Source organism: Lygodium microphyllum, chromosome 2, assembly GCF_053477565.2.
Source record: "Lygodium microphyllum isolate KBCC chromosome 2, Lygodium_microphyllum_v1.1.10, whole genome shotgun sequence".
NCBI lineage: Eukaryota > Viridiplantae > Streptophyta > Polypodiopsida > Schizaeales > Lygodiaceae > Lygodium > Lygodium microphyllum.
The window spans coordinates 35,048,011-35,070,360 of record NC_141136.1 but is presented as its reverse complement, the minus strand read 5'-3'; the positions used below and the strand labels follow the sequence as shown (position 1 = coordinate 35,070,360).

General features: G+C 41.6%; 1 protein-coding gene across 1 annotated transcript in view; it reads right to left on the bottom strand.

The window, feature by feature from the left end:
• Positions 1-7,128: 7,128 nt before the first annotated feature.
• LOC148039598 (uncharacterized) overlaps positions 7,129-22,350 on the bottom strand; it is a 35,397-nt gene continuing 20,175 nt past the window's right edge. The window contains exons 5-6 of the mRNA XM_087692120.1: positions 8,149-8,249; positions 7,129-7,870 (exon numbers count right to left, since the gene is read on the bottom strand). Of these exons, the coding sequence (XP_087548246.1) occupies positions 7,784-7,870; positions 8,149-8,249 (188 nt within the window). The 3' untranslated portion in view covers positions 7,129-7,783. The remainder of the gene's footprint in view (positions 7,871-8,148; positions 8,250-22,350) is intronic.

Here is a 22,350-nt window from a genome sequence, read left to right as displayed (position 1 = left end):
CCTAGGTCAAGGTGTACCAATTGGACCTTATGACAAGCACTTGGCCTATGAAACTCCAGGCAAAATACCAATATGGAGGGTGGGCTTGATCTCATGATGTACACCTTAGTCTCACCAACTCACGATGTTTTGATTTAGTAAAGATGAATAACACGAAACTCTATACTTTACCCACACGACAAAACATTGAATAACAAAAAACAAAGCTCATAATTTACCTAAAACTCAAAAATTCACACAAACTATCATGGATCCTTCTTTACAAGCTCCTTATTCTCTTTTCAGTACTTACATGTACATTAGAATGCGCAACATCTAGAAGTATAGCATGATAACCCTAGAAGCAAGGGTGCATGCGGGAAGGTGAGGTGTGAATAGACTAGAGGATAGAACCCTAGCTCACTCCGAGGCTATATGAACATGGTCAAAGGTCACTCTCCATGGATCCAAGAGTGTACCAAGTGTACTTTCATGAGCAACTAAATAAGCAAGATCTTCTTCTTGTACTTTGTGAGCTCTCTTCTCCTCTTCTGCACACTCTTCCATGTTGCAACTATGATATTTCAACACATACATGGCCTCTAACCCCCCAAATTTGCATATTGACAGTGGGCATGGCGATCCATGCCTAGCAAGCGGGGCTTTGCCACCACACATTATAGGGCTAGCCCCGTGTCAAACTAGTATGAGCCCAAATGGCATCGCAGCCCAATGTACACCATTGGGCTTGATCGAATAGGGTCCACCTGACAACAACCACAATGCCTAGATTAGGATGTACCAATTGGACCTGATGACAAGCACCTCGCCTATAGGAGAAACTCCATACAAAATACCAATATGGAGGAATGCGGGCTTGATCTCATGATGTACACCTCACTCTCACGAACTCACGATGTTTTGAGTTAGTAAAGATGAATAACATGGAACTCTATAGTTTACCCACACGACAAAACATCGAGCAACAAAAACCAATGCTCATAATTTACTTTAAACTCATAAATTCACACAAAATATCATGGATCCTTCTTTACAAGCTCCTTATTATTTTTTCAGTACTTACATGTACATTAGAATGCGCAACCTTTAGAAGTATAGCATAATAACCCTATAAGCAAGGGTGCATGAGGGAAGGTGAGGTGTGAATAGACTAAAGGATAGAACCCTAGCTCACTCTGAGGCTATATGAACATGGCCAAAGGTCACTCTCCATAGATCAAAGGGTGTACCAAGTGTACTTTCATGAGCAACTAAATAAGCAAGATCTTCTTCTTGTACTTTGTGAGCCATCTTCTCCTCTTGTGCACACTCTTCCATGTTGCAACTATGATATTTCAACACATAGGTGGCCTCTAAACCCCCAACACTGCATATTGACAATGGGCATGGCTGATCCATGCCTAGCAACCGGGGCTTCGCCACCACACCTTGTAGGGCTAGCCCCGTGCCCAACTAGTATGAGCCCAAATTGCATCGCAACCCAATGTACACCATGGGTGTTGATCCAACAGGGGCCACCTAACAACAACCATGATTCCTACGTCAGGGTGTACCAATTGGACCTTATGACAAGCACTTGGCCTATAGGAGAAACTCCAGACAAAATACCAATATGGAGGAATGTGGGCTTGATCTCATGATGTACACCTCACTGTCACCAACTCACAATGTTTTGAGTTAGTAAATATGAATAACACGAAACTCTATAGTTTACCCACACGATAAAACATTGAGCAACAAAAACCAAAGCTCATAAGTTAATTGAAACTCAGAAATTCACACAAAATATCATGGATCCTTCTTTACAAGCTCCTTATTCTCTTTTCAGTACTTATAGGTACATTAGAATCTGCAACCTTTTCACATCTTCACAAACTTGTACAAGGAAAAGTTATCTTCAACATGAGTCACTTAGAGAGAAAACTCCTCTTCTAAAACTACAAATATGTCATATACCATATCTAACACTTCTTTCAAAATTGTAACACTCAACACCAAGAGAACTCTAGGATGAGTGTCCTCTCATCCTTCATGCAACGGCATCCATACATAATCATGGTCAAAACCGTGGATGCAAGATCCACAATGAGATAGGTCATGAGGTGAGAGGAGGAGATTAAAGAGAGCTCATTTTTTAGGTTAGATATGATCTTCTCCTTCACATATGACAACAACTAAGTAGACTAGTGGTCAAAACAAAATTTTCAATTGTAAGCCCAAATAGGAGATTGCAAAGCATAGCTTTAAAACCACACGTATAGATGTCATACGATCAATATCCACCCATGAGTGTGCTTGGCCATGTGAAAAGGCCTCAAAGGATTGATTTTGTCAAAATGTTTGTTATGAAGGTTGAGAAGTAAGAGAAAAAGAGGATTTAGATAGTCAATGCCTCTAAGGGGGAGTAGAAGAAGGTAATGATGCAATATGGTGGCTCATGCCCCCACAAAAGTAAGCCTACCAAGGCCTTTAAATAACTTTTAAATCACGATTGTAACTCTTGACTATATCAAAATGGCATCGCTAGTAGGCACTTGTCCTTCATGTAGGCTTCCAACTGTCAAATCCTCTTATTCCATCAATTTGGCTCCGTTAAACATCCAAGATGATAGACTTGCTAATCGTGTACATGGCAATTATGTTTCTGTTCGTTTTGACGACTCCCTCTCATTTCACACCTTTCAAGTAGCCATTTTCTTCAATTAGAACCCGAATAAGGTTTTACTAATTAACTTTTAAAGCCCCAACTCCCATTCATGGACCTTACCCTCATGCCTTATAAACTCACAAAACCCCAATCCCATAACAAATGTAATCCTCTAGTAGATCCAACTACTGTAACACACATAGATAGCATTGCATTTTTCCATTCCAAAATTAAGTCCTCCTAAAATTTTCAAACCTCTTACCTTCCAAATGCATCTATGCATCAATGGCTTCATTGTCACTTAAAAATGAATCGAAACATTTATCATTTCCCCAGTTCTTGGTCTTAATACTACAACATATCGACAATAAAACTAACACCACATGCAAACAAATCGTACGAGTATCTTAATTGTCCATATCATAACTACCTTCCTACTGCTAAAAACCAAAATTGTACAACAAGAGTTCTTTCCCTAACTAGCAAGAAAAGTGTAACAATAGCTTGGCCTACATGATTGAGGGCGTACGCTCACATTGATGGTGAATCTAGAGATTGAATTAATGCAAGGCTTCAAAGATGTAGATAATCTAGCATCATGTCTCAACATGAACAACACAATGGCCAAAGCAAGTAGCTCCATGCTGGCAATGCCATGGCAATGCAAAGCCTCCAAAAAAATTTTAAAGCATGACACATTTTTGTATGTTTTGATGCATCGCATCAAAATCTACTATAACTTTCACAGAATCTAATGCAATGCATCAAATTGATGGTTTTTTACACCAAACCTTGTATCTATGATCAATTTAGCATGTTTTCAGATGCCATTTAATGAGATTTATTGTGTTTCACCAAAAGAATCTACTCTCCTTACCTTTGAGAGAGCTTAAATTGTCTTGTCATGTAACTTCATATCCTATGACTTTGAAACATCTACCGGTGACTAGCCAACCTTCTCATGGGCAAGAAAGGAGGATAGGAGGTTAATTACCATTCACAAAGATGACTTACCTCATAGTAGATTCTTGGTTTGTAGGAAAACTAAGGGGCTTCATAGTAACCAACAAGCACAATGTTCACTTCCAAAGTTAGACCTTTCCTTCAAAAGTTGTCCATAGGCTAAGGGTCTGGCGTTGCCCAACCCCTAGAAAAGCATGCATGAACATATCTCTAATACTAAATGATTGTCAAGAGAATAGCAAATGGACAGTCTATATCCCTTTTCTCATCCACCAGGAAAGTGTAATTGTACACATTAATACATATCATAATTTCCAAGCTAGTCTTATAGAGGGATTTATCTCTAGTTAAATAGCTACTAAATCTTCCAAATGTCAATAGACATGGGGCATAAAATGTAATCATAAGGATATTAATCAGAATTTCCACTTGCAAATCTAGGAATATCGTGCATTTCTTATCAAGGGGCTGAATTTAAAAATGACCAAAATTTTATTTTCAAATTAAGGTAAAGACTTCAAAAGGTTGGCAATGGGTCATCCTACTATGAAATTTCAACCTCTTCATAAGTTAAAATCAACAAAATAACTAAAACTTATCCGATTTTTGGATGTCTAAATTCAAAAATCAATTATGTTTTGCATCACTTTCAAACATGTGACTCAAAAAAGTGGCATTTTCAAATATTTATCGAGTTTAAGTGTTTTTATAAGAAATCTTTTGAAAGATTCCAAATATTTCTCCTAAGTCATAATACTATCCAAAAGATTTGCAACTCTATTCGTTACAATGGTATTGCTCTTGTGGTGTGCATGGATTTTTTCAAGTAAAATTTTATTTATCTAGAGAAATTGTAATGAATTGATTATTTATATACAAGCTAATGAACCATGGTATAACATTACTCACCTAGGAACAAGTCATTTCTAGAAATTAGGATTGTACTAAATGCAACCTAAGAATCAAGAAATTGTGGGAGTTTTTCAAAGAATAGTATATAAGCAAATGATATCGAGTACCTCATTCTCTTGGCCCAATTAACTAGCAATGTGTAGTTCCTTCTCTATGAGAAGTTTATTCAACAAATGATGATCTTGGACTGGTTCATGTGGCTTGGCATTTCATACAATTGCAAGTACTCATAAGAAAGTGGAAGCTACATATATTATATCATTCATGGAATCCCATACTACCTGTCATTTCTCAATGAGAATCATTAGTTGAGCCCTAAGATTTGCTACTAAAGCTTACATAGCAAACCATTCTTTGTTAAACTTACTTTGTCCTTGTGTTTGCAACCCCCAAGTGCATGTACTTTTTCTATGCCTTTTTTTACAATTCTCAATATGCTATGAAGGAATCAAGCAAACTTCTTTTGTTTAGGCATATGTTATGGAAGCAAATCAATCATTTCTCGGTAGCATGCATAAATGTTTTTTTTTTGGTCCCGTGTCAATGGCCATTCTAGGTACTATTGACACTCATCAATCAACATTCTTAGGTCCGCATGGACGTATTATTGCAAATAAATTCACCATGCTAATTTACTTCTATGCAATACTCCACTAAATAGTTCTCATTTTGCATATTTTTTGTTATTTTCGCATTAGGTTTTCCTTCTCATTTAGGCTTTAGGTTCGTTGGAGAATTTGGGTGAGATATTAGGAAAAAAATAGACTCAAAATGGGTCCTTTAGGGGGTTTGACTCAGTCTCTTCAAAAATGAGACTGCGATGCAATTTTTACAAATGAACCTTCAATTATCGAACCTTAAATATTTAGAGTATACTTTTCATTCTCTTTCCATTGATCTAAAGCACACCATGAGATTCTTCATATTTCAAAATATTCTCAACAAATAAACATACACTTCCATGGAATCGAAAACAACTCTCTAAGTGGATTTCTAGCTCTCTTACCCATTCAATCCTAACTCTAAGATGGGCCTTGGTGTTTGCTTAGGCAATAACCGAGCCATTAAAACCGAACCTACGTGCAATTTCAAGTCTATATTATCTCCACTAGTTCCTACCACACTGTGAATCATATAGGCTAAACATATGCTTTTCCAATCCAACGTGCGAGTCATGTAACATCAAGGGGTCATATCTAATCAAAATCTTTTCAAACATGAAGAATCTCATGTCATACTTTAGATTAATGGAAAGTGCTCGAAAAGTACATTCTAAATATGCAAGGTTCGACAAATTTGGAGTTTGTTTGCCAAAATTCCAACAAACCTAAAGCCTAAATGAAAAGGAAAACCTATTATAAAAATAGCCAAAAAAAAAAAGGGATGCAAAATGAGAATGGACCAATGATGGAGTGCCTTCAAGAAACAAATAACAAGGTGAAATTATTTGCACTCCATCGCAATTAATCCAATCTACAAATGCTCCATCATAAAGAGGAAACATAGAGAGACTTCAATTTATCCAATCTACATTGCTCCCATTACTCCATTGCAAGTGATCCAATTTACAAGTGCTCCATCATAGAGAGGAAACATAGAGAAGAAAGTGTATCAACCTTAACTTCACACTCTTATCTCTCACCCTTCACACTATCGAGGAAAAATGGGAAGAAGAGAAGAAAGGCAAGAAGAGCAAGAAGCTTCACCCTCCAAGTTCCTCACGCACTCTCTCACTCTCACTCTTCCCGCTCCCAATAAGATGCCCAAACGAATAAGATGGAAGATAGATAAGGGAATCCTCAACATTACATACACAAGAATGAGCCCCTCTTATCACTTTTTAATTTTTATAAATAGGGTTTTGAGTTTGAAAAGTTGGACACCCTACCTATCTTTCTGGTTTTTTACCGATCCTCTTTTGATATAAATATACATTTTAGTCTATTGGACCAATCCTATTAAAAGTCGATAGAATGTTATTGCCCACAACCTCACCTAGCTACAAATGTTTCTGTCTAGCATCAAGATGTTTTACAATTTGCACGAGATTGAGTCCTACTCTCAATTTAAAAACTAAATATAACCAAATTTACTTGCACATTGTGAATGATGGTCCATAAAATAAACTAATGTGAACCAAAAGAATTAATCCCTCTAGAATGTTTCTAGCACATTATGCCTTCGCTACACTTGTATCCTTCTTTGCCATTTGCAGTTAACAATGTTTATTTTTATTTGGAGAGAGAGAGAGAGAGAGAGAGAGAGAGAGAGAGAGAGAGAGAGAGAACCTAAGGGGTGGAAAGGGAAACATATATGCTAAAATTTAACAACATTGAACCACAAGGCAAGTGGCACACCACTAGACCAAAGCACACTAGCCCTGTAATGTGGAGACAAGTTATTGACTCCAAATGGAAGAAAAACAAAGAAAAAGGAAAAGTGAAGATAGTTAAAGGAAAACACCCATAGAAAAACAATACTAGTCCGATGTATATTTAAGAATGGCCAAAGCCTCTTGTAGATGGAAGGAAAATGATGATCTACAAGGAAAATGATGATGGAAGATGCTCACGAGAGTGGGTGTTGAGGATCATTCTCCTCAACAAGTGGTAAACTCATGAAATTTCATAAAATGGAATACCTCTCAACATCTCCATCTTAAATTTCCTATATAGTTATAAGAGCTTCAAAATTTTCTCCTTCTCAATTAAATGTATAAGAGCTCCCTTATGTTACAACGCATTCTTAATTTTCCCAAAGAATGCAAGCAATATGTCTCGATCTGTTCAAGTGACCTCTCTTCAAATGACTAGTGAATCCCTTCCCCTCAGTTTATTTGATTTCAGCATTATTCAACATGTCCTGTCCACACCAAAATACATGAAAAGAAACTAGGCCATAAAGGCAGTATACTTCATTTGCCGTGAGAGGGTCAACATGCTTTATAGTGAACATCCCAGGCCAGGAAAGTTTTTGTGATAGAATGTGCTTTAATATAAAGGCTTCATAATAAAAGGCCAAGTAGCCAATGAATATTGCTGGTAAGTTGAAGCTGTAATACAGAGATCAGAAAGACTCAAATTTCAGATAGTCTCAGGCTACCATATGTAACTAAATGCCCAGAAACTTTCAACTCTCAAAGAAAGTCTGACCAAGCAATAAAACTTTTCGTAGAAGCATCAATTATAATCACTACCAGACCCCCATTTTAAAGACATTTACATGCCATTTACTGAAGCTTCAAGAAGGCTGCCGTTTAGGTCAAGGTTCTGAACCATATGGCAACATAGCAGCTGCTACTGCCCGTCCCTCCTCATTCAAAAAGTTGAAGGTTGAAGCGCCATTCCGCTGTTAAAATAGATGAATATAATCACATTATCTACTTTTTGCCTCCGATCTCCACCAAGTACATGCTATTTCATGCTGAAGTGCTATGGTACAACATGCTAAATATGTCTGTTTAGCTGTGCTTGCAAAAAAGTAAAGACCTTGAAACAAGAAGCAATTGCAAAGAAAAATCTTGAAACTTCTCTGAGTAAAAAGCCATTTATTGGTCAACAATAAGCAAGACTAAATTCATTACTTGAAAAAGAAAGAGAAACGGTCAAAAAGGAAAGTGATCTTACAGAATCAATGACCTCTAACTTGATGCCGTTCGAGCGCAGAAAGTCTCGGATTGATTGGTCAACACGTACAATTCTCCTCCCACATCCAAGCAGCAATAGATCTATTTGTGTGGAAAAGCTGTAAGCAAAGTTCACATTCCAAGAGAACATGACAAACTTCTGTCTATATTCTGAAGTAGGTAAAAACTTTTACTAGGGTGATATAGCCCACTAACTCAGTGATAGGGGTGACACAACCAGGAGCTGACACAAGAACATACTACTATTACGCAATCTATCAACTTATGAGCACTCACATCACGTTGCATATCTACTCTTCATATGCATACAAATTGAAGCCGAACAACTTGTACTTGCTCATCACATGTTAATCTATTGTTGCAGGTACCTCAACCATCAACCTTCACAAAATCTCTTTGTTTTTTCATAATAGCCACAAAATCAATCTCTCTCTCTCTCTCTCTCTCTCTCTCTCTCTCTCTCTCTCTCTCTCCCCACACACACACACACACACACACACACACACACACATATATTACACTAATACCAAGTGTGATGATGGTCTCCTAGTCCCATGGGTCCGCAGCACGGAACCCGCACAAGTAACATGGTTCGCAAGCACACAGCACTACGTCGCATCTTGAACATGCAGTAGAAGCCAACTGGCAAGATATGCCAAGAAGACACCATCACGTCACAGCATGCACCCTCCACACTGTGTTGCGTCACGGGCCATTATGCCCTTGATATCCCTCCTACATCGCGGTTCACTCACATCACCTCTAACGCACTTGTCTAACTCGCACATGGGTAACTTGGTGCTTGGAGTTGTCAGATCGCACCACAGAAGAGTTCCAGGCTCACAAGGATCCACTTGCAACCATCTTGGACCACGGCGCCATGGGGGCGACACGGTTCAATATATGTGTTGGGAATAAAGGCTCACTGTGCCTTTTTACCATGTTCGAGTGTGAACGCACCCTTACACTTCTTATACTTTACATATATTATCAAAACCTAAAAAGTGGTACACTAGTCTTTGTACCGAACATCAAGTGTGTTGTGCTCACTCTCCTCTCTACTGCTCTCTACTCTGTGTGCATGTTATCCGTAGCATTCACTCTTAGGCTAGTCAAACTTCATCAAACTGGTATCATAGCTCAAGGAGTGTACACTTCTCGAAGCTGGACAGGCTAGTCAGGCGACCTCAAGTGAAAGGTGTCGGCATCAGTAGTCAGTGTTCAGCAAGTGCAGGTCAGAGTCAAGAGTCGACTACCTGACAGAGGTAGTCGGACTGGCGGGCACGGCTTCGATAATTGAGAGGTGTAGCGAGCAGGGGACCAACAGGCAACAACTTTGTTAATGCCTGCTGCAAGCATAACAAGCGGCAGCTAGACGGGGGTCATGTGAGACCTACACGTGACCAAGACCAAGCGGTGGATGGGACAAGCTGCAATGGGCAATCCGACAGGACAGGCTATGACCTATTCGACAGGTCACCCATGACCAGACAGGCCACGAGTCATGAACCAGCAATCAAACCTGTCATTTTTTTAATATATCAAATTTATTCCCCTCCCACAACTAGGTGTTAGCACACACATGCACAGTGTGCAAGCGTCTAAAAATTTGGGGCTTTTCCTGAATTTGGCACTTTAATGCAAAATTGGACAATCTAACTCAAAAATTGCAAAATCGATGCACATTTGCCCAGGAAATTTTGGGGCTTTTCACATTTTAGTGAATTTTTTTCAATTTCACACTAGACCCGAGAAAATTGGGGATTTTGCAGAATTTCATCAATTTGTGCAAGAATTGCCTAGTATATGCACTTGAGTACGTGTGTTAATGCAACCTGAACAGATTACCCTCTAAAATTTTGGGGCTTTTGATCAAATTGTCAAATTTGAGCCCGGGAATGCCTTTGGAGCAGAAATTGCAATGAAATTTTGGGGATTTCACATGTAATTGGTGGCTTGGTCTCTAAATGTGTCAGTAATTGCTTGAGGAGTGCAGCAATAGACACCTTTTAATTCTGAAAATCAATTTGCAAATCTGAAATTTCTGCAATCTCGGGATTTTAATTGCTGGTTGGTACTTTTGTGTACCATGGTTACTTGTGTCGCATTTGGGCTTGCCTTTGGTGACTAGTTAGTCAATTTGGGACTGCAAATTATGGCTAGAAACAGTGACAGAAGTAATCTTTTGCACATTTAGAAGCTTGAGGGTGCACATAATTTGGCAGTTTGGCAAAAACAATGCTACAATGTTTTGGTGCAGAAAAAATATGTAAAGCCCATCAAAACAAAGGGAATCAAACAAGCAGACATGGAACAAGAGAAGTGGGATGACTTGGATGAGCTTGTTCGCTCTACCATTGAGCTCTAAGTGTCAGACAACTTGCTCTTTAACATTGAGAAGCTGAATTCAGCATATGCAATGTGGCAAAGGCTTGAAGAATTGTATGCTCAAAAAAGAGCAGCCAGCAAGGTTTATTGGCTGAAAAAACTAAAGGACTTTCGCCTGAAAGAAGGCATAGCCATGTCTGTACATTTAAATGAGTTTGACTCAATTTTAAGTCAGTTGATTGCTTTGGATTTCCATATTACTGATGAGTTCAAGGCTACTTTCTTGCTATGCACTTTGCCTGAAAGTTATGATACTTTCAGGACAGCTTTGAGTAATTCGAATGCTCAGTTGTTATACTTTGATGTGGAGAGTTCTTTGTTGATGAAAGAACTCAATAGGCAAAATAACTTAGCAAACAAGTCTTCTAATGCATTACACACTAGAGGCAGATTTCAACACGCAGTTCTAAAAACTGAGCACGCAAAAATCTCGTGGAAAATTTGTGGAGTGCCATCATTGTGGCAAAAAAGGGCACTACAAACAGGATTGTTTTTAATTGAAGAAAGAGAAGGGCAAAAACAAAAACACTGAAGCCAAAAAAGGCTGGAAACAAGGACAGCCAGCCTACAAAGAAGAGCAATGTGAAAATAGAAGGGGTTAATGTAATCACTCATGATAATGATAGTGATGGTGATGTACTTCTTGCTTCTTCTTTGAGTGCACATGTATTGATTGCAAATTCTGAGGATGATATGCACACTTGGATACTTAATTCAAGTGTCTCCTTTCATGTCACACCACATCATGAGTGGTTCTTTGACTAAAATGGTGGTGTATATTGTGTTGTCAACTTGGGGAATAACTATGCATGTAAAATTACAGGTATTGGCAATGTGAAACTGGAATTTCAGCATGGCTCTATATTCGTTTTGCATAATGTGAGACATGTACCTCAGCTCAAGAAGAGCACGGGGCAACTAGTTGATGAAGGCTATCACACCACCTTTAGGGATAGCAAATGGAAAATCTGTAAGGGTTCTCACATTGTTGACGGGGTCCAAAAGTGATACCTTGTATCCTTTGCATGTATCTAGTGTACATGACCATACAGTCGCCATAACTGAGTAGCCAAGTGTTTCTTTGTGGCATAGCCGGTTGGGACACATGAGTCAATATGGAATGGAAGTGCTCTCTCATTTAGGTTATTTACCATCTTTGAGATATGTTGATTTTGAACAGTGTGATCATTGTATTTATGGTAAGCATACTCAAACATCACACAAAAAATCTATTTCTCTAAAGTCTTCACCCTTAGAGTTGGTACATTCAAATGTATGTCAAATGCCAAGATTATCTTTAGGAGGGAAGAAGTATTTCATTATCTTTATTGATGATGCCACACGCAAAGTCTAGGTTTATCCAAATCCGTAGGAAAGACAAGGCCTTAGATAAATTTAAAAAATTCCTAGCACTTGCTGAAAATTAAACTAGCAAGACATTAAAATGCCTTTGCTCTAACAATGGTGGGGAATATATGTCCAAAGCCTTTCAAGAATTTTGTGTCAGCAAAGGGATTAAAAGGGAGCTTGTTCTCCCTCATAATCTGCCCCAAAATGGTGTTGCAAAGTATATGAACATGACCATTCAAGACAAGGTCTGTAGAATGCTGTCACATGCTGCTTTATCCCATGGATTTTGGGCAGAGGCTGTTATGGCAGTCGTACACTTGATTAATCGATCACCAAACAAATCTTTCGAGGAGGGGGGGAAGGGGAGTCCCTCAAGAAAAGTGGTCAGGCAAGCCACCTTCATATGCTCACTTGAGAGTGATTGGCTGCAAGGCATTGTGCACATTCGCAAGGAAGAACGCAACAAACTTGAGCCAAAATCCTGTAAATGTATTTTCCTAGGATATGGTGATGAAGGTGAGATGGGGTATCGATTATGTGATCCCGAGAAAAGAAAAGTAGTGCACAGCAATGATGTTATCTTTCAAAAAAGTCGCATGCACAAACAACCCGAAAGAACACAGGAGGTCAAAAGGGTTGTATTCCAAGAGGATGTACCAATAGGACAGCAAAGAATGCCTATTAGATAGCAATAAATACCTGTTGTAGATGTCCCTGAAAATGCAAGGAATGATGTTGAAAATGATCAGCAAGATCTTGCCCATGATGTCCCACAAATTCAGTAAGAACATGTGCCTTTGGAACAACCTGAACCAGCTGTACAACATGGTGAATGTGCAGAACAGCAAGCTGCTAATGCATATCTGCAGGCTGAACAACCAACAAATCTTGACCACCGGGTCCGTAGGTCGACCAGAGTGCAAAAACAGCCAGATAGATTTGTTCCTGGTGTAAACTATGTGGCTGATTATATCATGCTAATGTTGGGAATAAAGGCCCTCGTGCCTTTAAATGTGCTCAAGTGTGAACACACCCTTAGCACTTGTACTTACACATATATCTAAAAACCTAAAGTGGTACACTCGTCATTGTACCCAAAATCGTACACACTCTGCTCTGCTCTCTCTCTCTCTCTTTCTCTCTCTCTCTCTCTCTCTCTCTCTCTCTCTCTCTCTCTCTCTCTCTCAAGCTCCTCTCCACATGAGCTATGCCACCTTGCAAGACCAAAGGCAATGCTTTGGAGTTTCCAAGTGCTGTTGTGGGCAGCGCTTGCAACCTCCATCCTACTACATTTGAGCCAACCAACTCCCAACAGCCAGACCCCCATGTGCCAAAAGCCAAAGGAAATACGACACCCTCCTTGGCCTCCAGCTGTCCCACAGGCGATGCCAGAAAGTCGAAGAGAAGGCATTTGTAATGCTGTGCTCTGCCCAGTATCCACTAAGCGAAGGCGCCCAATCCATGTCCTCCTGCATTAGTACATGTCTACCAATCCTAGCTGTGTACTCCAAGAACCTCAAAGGCTTCTTGTTGACTACAGTGGCCCGCCATAGCCACTCTCCAGGTCCCACTCCAACTCATCACGTGGCCTGCTCTCCCATATCGAAAGGCACCACTCCCGAAACTCCTCCCAAGGCACATAAAGGTCTAGTCACCAAGTCTTCCCCTAGAGTCCAACCACACAAATCCTCCTCCAAGGAAGGACAACAATCTCCTCATCTTGCTGCCCTCTATCAAGAACCAACCGCCCCCCATCCTATACAGTGAAGAAAGTCCCGTAAGGGACACAGCCCACTCTACCTACCACCTGTAAGGGGATACCTGCCGGTGAGAATCTAGTAGCCCACACCTCACCATGCTCCACCAGCTCTCAGATCGGGGGGTCTTGCCACTCCTACGGGATCGCTCAGTCAATCTCCCTCCTCCTCACCTCAACTCCTCGTGGACAACCTGATACTCGTTGCAACACCTCCCGCCACGTCTTGATAGTACGAGCCGAGCCAACCTCCCAACCAGCCCACTGGATGTGGGGGCGCTCACCAATCTATATCCCGTCCCGATCTCTAACCTGGGGGTTCCAAACCACCGATTAGTGGTCTACCTCCTCCTGACACCCTGGGGCCCTCTGAACTAGGGCCTTGCGAAGGCCCTGCCACACTCGAAGTAAGCTACAGAGGAAGGAAGATCTGGGTGGTGTGATCTAGGCAGTCGTAAAGATCCATCTCAAGGATGGCCTCCATCCACCGCCAAGCCTCGGTCTGCACTCCTGGAGACCCTCCTGTAGGACTTTCCAAGTCTATCCACTTGGTGTGAGACCACAGACCACTAGCTTGCCCAAAAGGGCCAGGCTCTGGAACTCTAGGTCGATGATCCCAAGCCCTTCCTCAGACCAATGCTGGATGATGGTCGCCCACGCCACCTTGGCCCAAGAATCCCTAGAACCATCTGAGTCATCCCAGAGAAAATTATGCACTAGGCGGCGAAGCTGAACCACACAAGACGAGGAGAAGCACCAACAAGAGGCAGTGTACCAAGCCATCGCTAGGAGGACCTGGTTAACCACCAGGGCTCGGCCCGCCAAGGAAAGGCGGACTGTGCTCCAGTAGGTCAGCTTCCACCTAATAGAGTCGAGAATTGGAAGAAACTACTAGGCAGAAGTGATATCGAGTCTCACCTGGAACCCTAGATATCAGACCGTCTGTCCCCTGTTCACCCATCTGAACCCCAAGTGGGCATCCCACCCCGTGCTAGAGTCCGGATCTATAAGAAAACCAATCAACTTTCGCCAGTTGATTTCCACTCCAACTGCAATGCAAATACCTCCAGAGCTGGTCTCACTCTCTTCAACATCAGCTCATCATCCTCTACATAAAGAGCGGTATCATTTGCATACTCTGAGTCCAACAACTTAGTCTCCTCCCTCACTGGAAGTCGAAGGTGTCACAACTCTATAGAAACAGAATTTGTATCCTTTTTCATTAATTTGTCTATATAATGATTTATCAAATTTGTTTCCTTTGCACTAATTAGATATAAAGAAAAGTGCATTGGAGCTGGCCACTGAAAAGTGGTCACAGGTTATGGTGGACCCACGTGGTGGGTTAGAGAAAAGATAGTTCACACTTCCACCTATATGGCCTGATTGGGCACCTGAGACCAGAACTCACGCATATCAAGGTTAGACTCGCACACAAGAAGGATTGATGCCTTGAGGTGTGGGCTAGATCCGCCAGAACAGACAGTTACAATCAACAAGATGGCATGATCATGAAATGCTTGTACAATGTGCATGTGTGGGCTGAAAGCTTGAAATGCTAAGCGCTACTTTTATTGGCCAACATTACGAAGAGATACACATAACTTCATTGAGGCTTGTCTAGTATGCCAAAAATCCAAGTATAATAGGCAGAAGACTCCAGGATTGTTGCAACATCTTCCAGTGCCCAAAGATCCATGGGAATCTATCACAATGGATTTCATCTCAGGTATTCCAAGAACACCTCAAGGTCATGATATGATTTGGGTCATAATTGATCGATTCAGCAAGCAATCACATTTTATTCCATGTCATACAACATTGAAATCCGCACAAGCTGCAAGACTTTTCATTCAACATATCTTCAGATTACATGGTATGCCTTCTGAGATCATTTCAGATAGAGACTCCAAATTCACAAGTAACTTTTGGCGTGCTTTATTTGAGAATTTGGAAACCACTTTAAAGTTCTCCTCAGTTTTTCATCCTCAAACTGACGGCCAAACAGAGGTGATGAATCTCACTCTTTTGGATATGTTAAAAGCTTATGTTAGTGAACATAAGTCACAATGGGAGAAATATATTCCATTATTGGAGTTTGCTTACAACAATACAGTGCACTCATCCACAGGGAAAGCTCCAAATGAAATAGTACAGGGTAAAGTGATTCCTCCTCCAATTATTCGCACTAAAGATAAGATTTTTGCTGCTGATGAGTTTGCTTCAGATTTAAAAACAGCAATGGATCAAGTTCGAGCCACTATCAAAGTTGCCCAAGAGCGACAAAAGAAGCAAGCAGATAAACGAAGAAGACCTTTGGCTTTTGAAAAAGGTCAATATGTCTTGCTAAAGTTTGATAAAAGCAGGCTCAAACAAGGTTCCGGTCAAAATTCATCTTTTCCAAAGCTCTCCAGTAGATACTTTGGACCCTTCAAAGTGATTGAGAAAATAAATGAAGTTTCTTATCGACTTGAGCTTCCTGCTCATTGGAAAATACACAATGCTTTTCATGTAAGTTTGCTAAAACCTTACATAGGACCAGAACCAAAGGAACCCATTACTGAAGATCCCCCAGAAGTTGAAGAAATAGAGCAACTCTTGGAACCTGAACAGATTTTGTTTCACAAGGATCGAACCACGAGAAGTGGCCTTGTGACACGAAAATTCTTACTAAAATGAAAAATTTATGAAGGATTACCCAGACATTCTTCAGCCATATCAAGAAGCTTTTCAGCTGAGGACAGCTGAATAAAAGCCAAAGGGCTGTCACAACTCTATAGAAACAGAATTTATATCCTTTTTCATTAATTTGTCTATATAATGATTTATTAAATTTGTTTCCTTTGCACTAATTAGATATAAAGAAAAGTGCATTGGAGCTGGCCACTGATGAGTGGTCACAGGTTATGGTGGACCCGCGCGGTGGGTTAGAGAAAAGATAGTTCACACTTCCACCTATATGGCCCGATTGGGCGCCTGTGACCAGAACTCACGCATATCAGGGTTAGACTCGCACACAAGAAGGATTGATGCCTTGAAGTGTGGGCTAGATCCGCCAGAACAGACAGTTACAATCAACAAGATGGCATGATCATGAAATGCTTGTACATTGTGCATGTGTGGGCTGAAAGCTTGAAATGCGCATTTCTTTGCATAGGAAAGTCACATGAAGATTCTGATACCGTTTTTGCGATGTACACGGAAAAAGCTTTCATATGACACCCATATTGGGGGGATCCCTAAATTTTAGGAAGATCCCTAAATTTTAGGAGCCTCGAATTAGCCTAAAAATGCTAGTCCTAAAAAATAGGGATGTCATTCTAAAAAATAGTAAATTCTGTACTCTGACTGTGCTTACTCAATTTGGTTGTTTCTATTCTTGACAGTATTCAGCCCAAAAAGAAAGGCCATAGAGAAGAGACAAGTGTCAAGACACTTGTCACACAAGTTTCCAAGTGTCCCACTACTTGTCACATCTCATGACATGTGGCTGGACACTTGTCTTGTGCTACTCCACTTTCCCCTTTTGTACTAGCTCTTCCCTCTCCTATAAATAAGAGCTCGTTTTTCTTCATTTAGCATCATTTTTCTTTGCTGTAAACTCATGTACAGCACCCACAGATAGCCAAAAAATGGCCCCATCCATCCCCATCATCATCCCCCACTTCTCCATTATCAAATTCCTCCATATTCCCTCTTCTATCACTGCTGTTTTACAGGACAACAAGCCTGTAAATTCATTACAGCACCTCCTTCTCGAGCTCTTTCTTCCATTTTAGCAACAAGAAGCAAGCCCTATCCATGTACTGCTGATCAACGAAGAAGAAGGCTGATTTCCCCTCTTTCTTCTCTCATACTGTAAAGAAATCAGTTCTTATCATTGCAAAGAAATCAGTTCTTATCATTGCATAATAGATAATGCATGTGTGTTTGTACATCTTTGCATGATCTTGTGAGAGTGAGAATTACTTCTCCTCACTCTCAGGTTGATTGTAACTGAGCTCTTTCCTAAGGGACTTGGGTTGAGCAGAAATACATTCCTTCGGGGGAGGGTTGCCTATCTTCAACCCTCAATCTTGTCTCCATTACTTTTACATTTTCATGGCTGTAATTTTGTGAGTAATTTTCATTTTCAGCTTTAAGTGTTCATTCTCTTTTATATTAAATCTCGAAAACAAGCGAATATCATAATTGTTAAGCATACTATGTTGTTCGGGGCGTTTACAGAAGGCCACGTAGCCCGCTCACACGTGAGCGGAGAAAGTAGGACATCACCTCCGCAAAGAGTAAGAAAAGATACGAGGCAAGAGGGCAGCCTTGTTGGACAGATCTCTCTAGCCAAAACTCCTTCCCCCTCCTGCCACCAATGAGAACCTTGCTAATGGCCAATCTGTAAAGTGCAAAAACCCCACTGATCCATGCTTGGGGAAAGCCCAACCTCGCCATGGTACCCTCTAAGAAATCCCAATCAACCCTGTCATAGACCTTCTCAAAATCCAAGAGTATTGTCAATCCAAGACCACTGTTGAGCCTACTCGGTCGCCTTGAAGAACGTGAAGACATTGTCTAGGATGCTCCTATCATGGCTAAATGGACCTTGCCGCTCCTTGACTTATGGACCACGAAGATCCCCACCTCTAGAGGTAGTGGAAACTCTCCGCGCTCCGCAACTCTCAAATAGAACCACGAACCACTGCGGAAAAACTCCTGTGGGAGCAACTGCACCTGTCGAGGGAAAGTGTGACAGGCGGCTAGGCCAAATGAGCTAGTGGCTGTGTGGGAAGGGGGGGTTGGGCTGCTAGCGAGGAGAAGATATGGGCGTGTGAGGCTCGTCGCCGCCTGTGGAAGGGAGGGGGGAGGGGGGAAACACACATATACTGAGTGAGGATCAGGGGGACTGGTCGACGGAGGAGATGGTGGGGAAGATGAAGAGTGAGGGATGGTGGGGTGATCAAAAGTATGTGGCGGGTGTGAGGGGGGGCCAATGGCCTTGGAAAGGGGGGACTGTGGGATAGGGTTGGGGGGCAATCCATGAGGTAGGGGTGGACATGGGGACTGGGGGATCTCGGGTGGTGTGGGCTGTGATGCCTCAGTGGGTGGTGGGGTTGGAGGCCTGTGATCCTGCTGAGTGGGACGAGGGGACCCACTGCAAGGTACTCTCACGGGGGCATATTGCTTGCTCTCTGCTACCATGGCTGTGTCGAAGGGGCTGGCTGAGGCCCTCCCTGACGTCTCCCTCTCTATCGTCACTGGACCAATGTAAAACCGTCCGCATCCACCTGCGGTAGACCCACCTGAGCCGCCTTGACTCCGAAACGCATGCAATCTGTTGCCTGATACCCAAAGTCATGGCATCACAAGCACTGACCAGACTGCCTTGTCACAATAACCTACTACCTGAAAGAGTGTCTGTCTGCCTCAATCTCAAGAAACTTAAGAATGTTCTTTGTATCTTCCAAAGCCACCCGTACCTTTCCGACTCCTACGACTATCACTGCATCCATGAAGAAGGGAGGAAGAACAGTGCCAAAAAGCTGTCCAAAGTCCTCCACTAACTGACGATACTCTACCACCATTCTAGGGAATAGAAGGGTGACTAGGTATCTAGGAAACCTATTGTGGAGTGCAAAGTCCTCCAATGTAAAGCCACTATACCAAGGAACCATATAGATGACCCCCTTCGTGGAGGCATAAGGTGAGCTATCCACTAGCTCACGGGCTGCATCCGTGGAGGTGAGTCGGACCATGAAGATCCCCTCACCCATGAGAACTGCCTCTGTAATCTACACTATGCCAATGCGTAGTGTGGAGTGAAGCCAATCTCGAAGATGGACCTTGGATGAAGAGTGTCCTACAACCTATCCAAAGATTGTTGTTTCTTTCAGTTCCAGCTCTATGGCACGGACAAATAAGAGTTGTTTCTCAAAAAGGATGACACGCAAGGTGTTTGACTGGGGGGCACTGGCAAAATGCACTGGCGTCCCACCAAAGGTTTTGTGCGTCACTGCTTAGGACCTACCGAGCTAGCTGCTATGATACCGGAGGCAATGTTGTTGCAGACAAAGGGAGCAACGATTGCTCGTTTTATCACGTCTCCGCAATCGCAAGCAACTCCTGTTGAACTTGTAGAGGAGAAGCAATCAACGGAGCAGACAAACGTGTAGCATAGGATGGAGACACAAGAGCAAGTCGACTAAGGAGGCCTTTTCGAGCGTGAGGTAGAGGACGGAGCCGCCACAGCAAGTCAATGGTGGAGGACGAGCGTTGACGCAGAGGACGGAGTGTGAGACAGAGGACGGAGCCGCCACAACAGGTCAATGGTGGAGGACGAGTATTTGGCTGCTAATTTTTGTGCATCATTGACAGCATGGCATATCAAGGTTATAATGATCAAAACAACATCCTTGGTGCCCTCACTCAGAAGGACAAACTTGATGGCACAAACTACCCATTGTGGAGTTTTATGGTCGGTAATCTTCTTGTAGTGAAGGACTTATGGGATTATATCACTAGTGATTTGCAATGACTAAGAGGTCTTACACCTCAATGTAACGCTTAAGGACAAGTTGTTGGTGTTGGTGTTGGTGTTGCTACCACTGCTACCCCTTCTTCCCCTCCTACGAGGATCAAAGAAAGTGGAACTCAAAGGATACACATGCACTTTCTTTGATTGCCTTATCAGTGAAAAGGGGAATTATTCCACACATTCGATCTTGAAGAACCTCAAAATGTGCTTGGGATGTACTTCAGTGCATGTTTGCAATACGCAATGAGGTCAAGATATCCTATCCTTGCAGAGAGCTCACCAATGTGAACATGGATGAGGATAATAACATGAAAGATCACCTCACACATATAGGATTTGTGTGAGCAGTTGTTCAATGTTGATGAGGTCATTCAAGATGATGAATTGGTAAACATCACATTGAACTCTCTTCCTAAGTCATGTCTTAGTTTCCACACCTCTTTGATGTCTCCTTATTTTTGTTGTTTTTTTTTTTTGGCACATTTGTGGAGTTGGAAGGCCTCATTCTGCGAGAGGAATAGACTCAGAAGAATGCAGCATTGTGTTCAAGTGGCGTGGCTATGCTTTCCAAGAACAAAGGCAAAGGAAAAGTTAGGAAAAATGTAAAAAATCAACAAAAGACTGATGCTGGACAGCCATCAAATAAGGCTGCCAAGACATAGAAAAGTCCAAGAAAAAGGGGAAATGTCATTATTACAAGAAGCCCAATCACTGTATTGACGAATATAGGAAGAGATTGGCCAAAGAGAAGAAAAAGGCCTCTAGTTTGGCTGTCTAGGAGACATCAACTAGCAAATCTACTGACGGTGATGCTTCAGCCAACTTTGTGGAAGAGAACTATGCATTTCTTACATGCAATTTTCATTCTTCGATGGCTAATTCAACATGCAATGCTGCTGAAACATAGCACACATAGTATTTTGACAGTGGGACATCAAAGCATATCACTTCTAGGAAGTGTTTGTTTACCTTTTTGCATTCAGTCCCTGCCACGAAGTGTGTTACATGTGCGAACAACAGTAATTATGATAAATGTGGCATTGGTACAATCACAATTACTGCTACAGATGATTCTAAATGTCTTGTTTATGCCTAGCATTACAAAGAACCTGTTGTCTATCTCTATTTTTAATTCACTTTCAAATCATCTTTGAGGATGACAAATGCATTGTCAGAGACAGAGAGATGGATTATACACTGAAGCTGTCCACCACCCTATATAAGGGTCTCTTTTTGTTGGATACCTATGATCGACAATCCCACGATACTCTAACAATTACTACTCTTTCACTTGCAATGCAAAATGCGAAGCTATGGCATGCCCACTATGGGCATATGAGTTTTGAGAGCTTGATGACCCTTCAGAGGTGCCATATGGTAGATGCATTGCCTCCAATGGAGACCCCACCTCCTCATACATGCAAGGGATGCATTTTGGGCAAAATGCACAAGTTTACTTTCAAAAAGGATGGCGTAGTGCATGCTGTCTAGAAAATGCAGCTTATTCACTCTGTTATTTGTGGTCCCATGACAACATGTGCACTTGGGGGTCATCTTTACTTTTGTCATATTTATTGATGGTGACTACTCTTGGTATATATGGGTGCATGGGCTGAAAGTAAAATCTAATGCCTGTATGCATTTTAAACATCATGTTGCCAAGCTTGAGGCTGAAACCTGCTTGAAAGTGCACACTTCGCACGGATAGAGGAGGGGAGTACATGTCTCATGCTTTTGAGACGTATTTACTCGGCCATGGCATTACACATCAAGGCACTATTAGAATGACACCTTAGCAAAATGGTGTTGCTTAAAGGAAAAATCAAACACTTATGGAGATGACTCATTGTATACTGAAAAGCAAGGGGCTGCCCCATAAATTTTGGCTAGAAGGCCTTCAATATGCAAATCACGTGTTAAATCATGCACCCACTAAGGCGCCGAAGATGATCACACCATTCGAAGCTTGGCATGGCAAGAAACCCAAAGTTGACTAGTTTCAAGTGTTTGGATGAATAGCCTATGCACATGTTCAAAAGAGCTTCGTGGGAAGGTTGATGACAAGGCTGTAAAATGCATATTTATTGGCTACAATTCTGAGAGTAAGGGCTACCACTTGTATGATCCACACACAAAGAAAGCTTTTGTCGATACGGATGTCA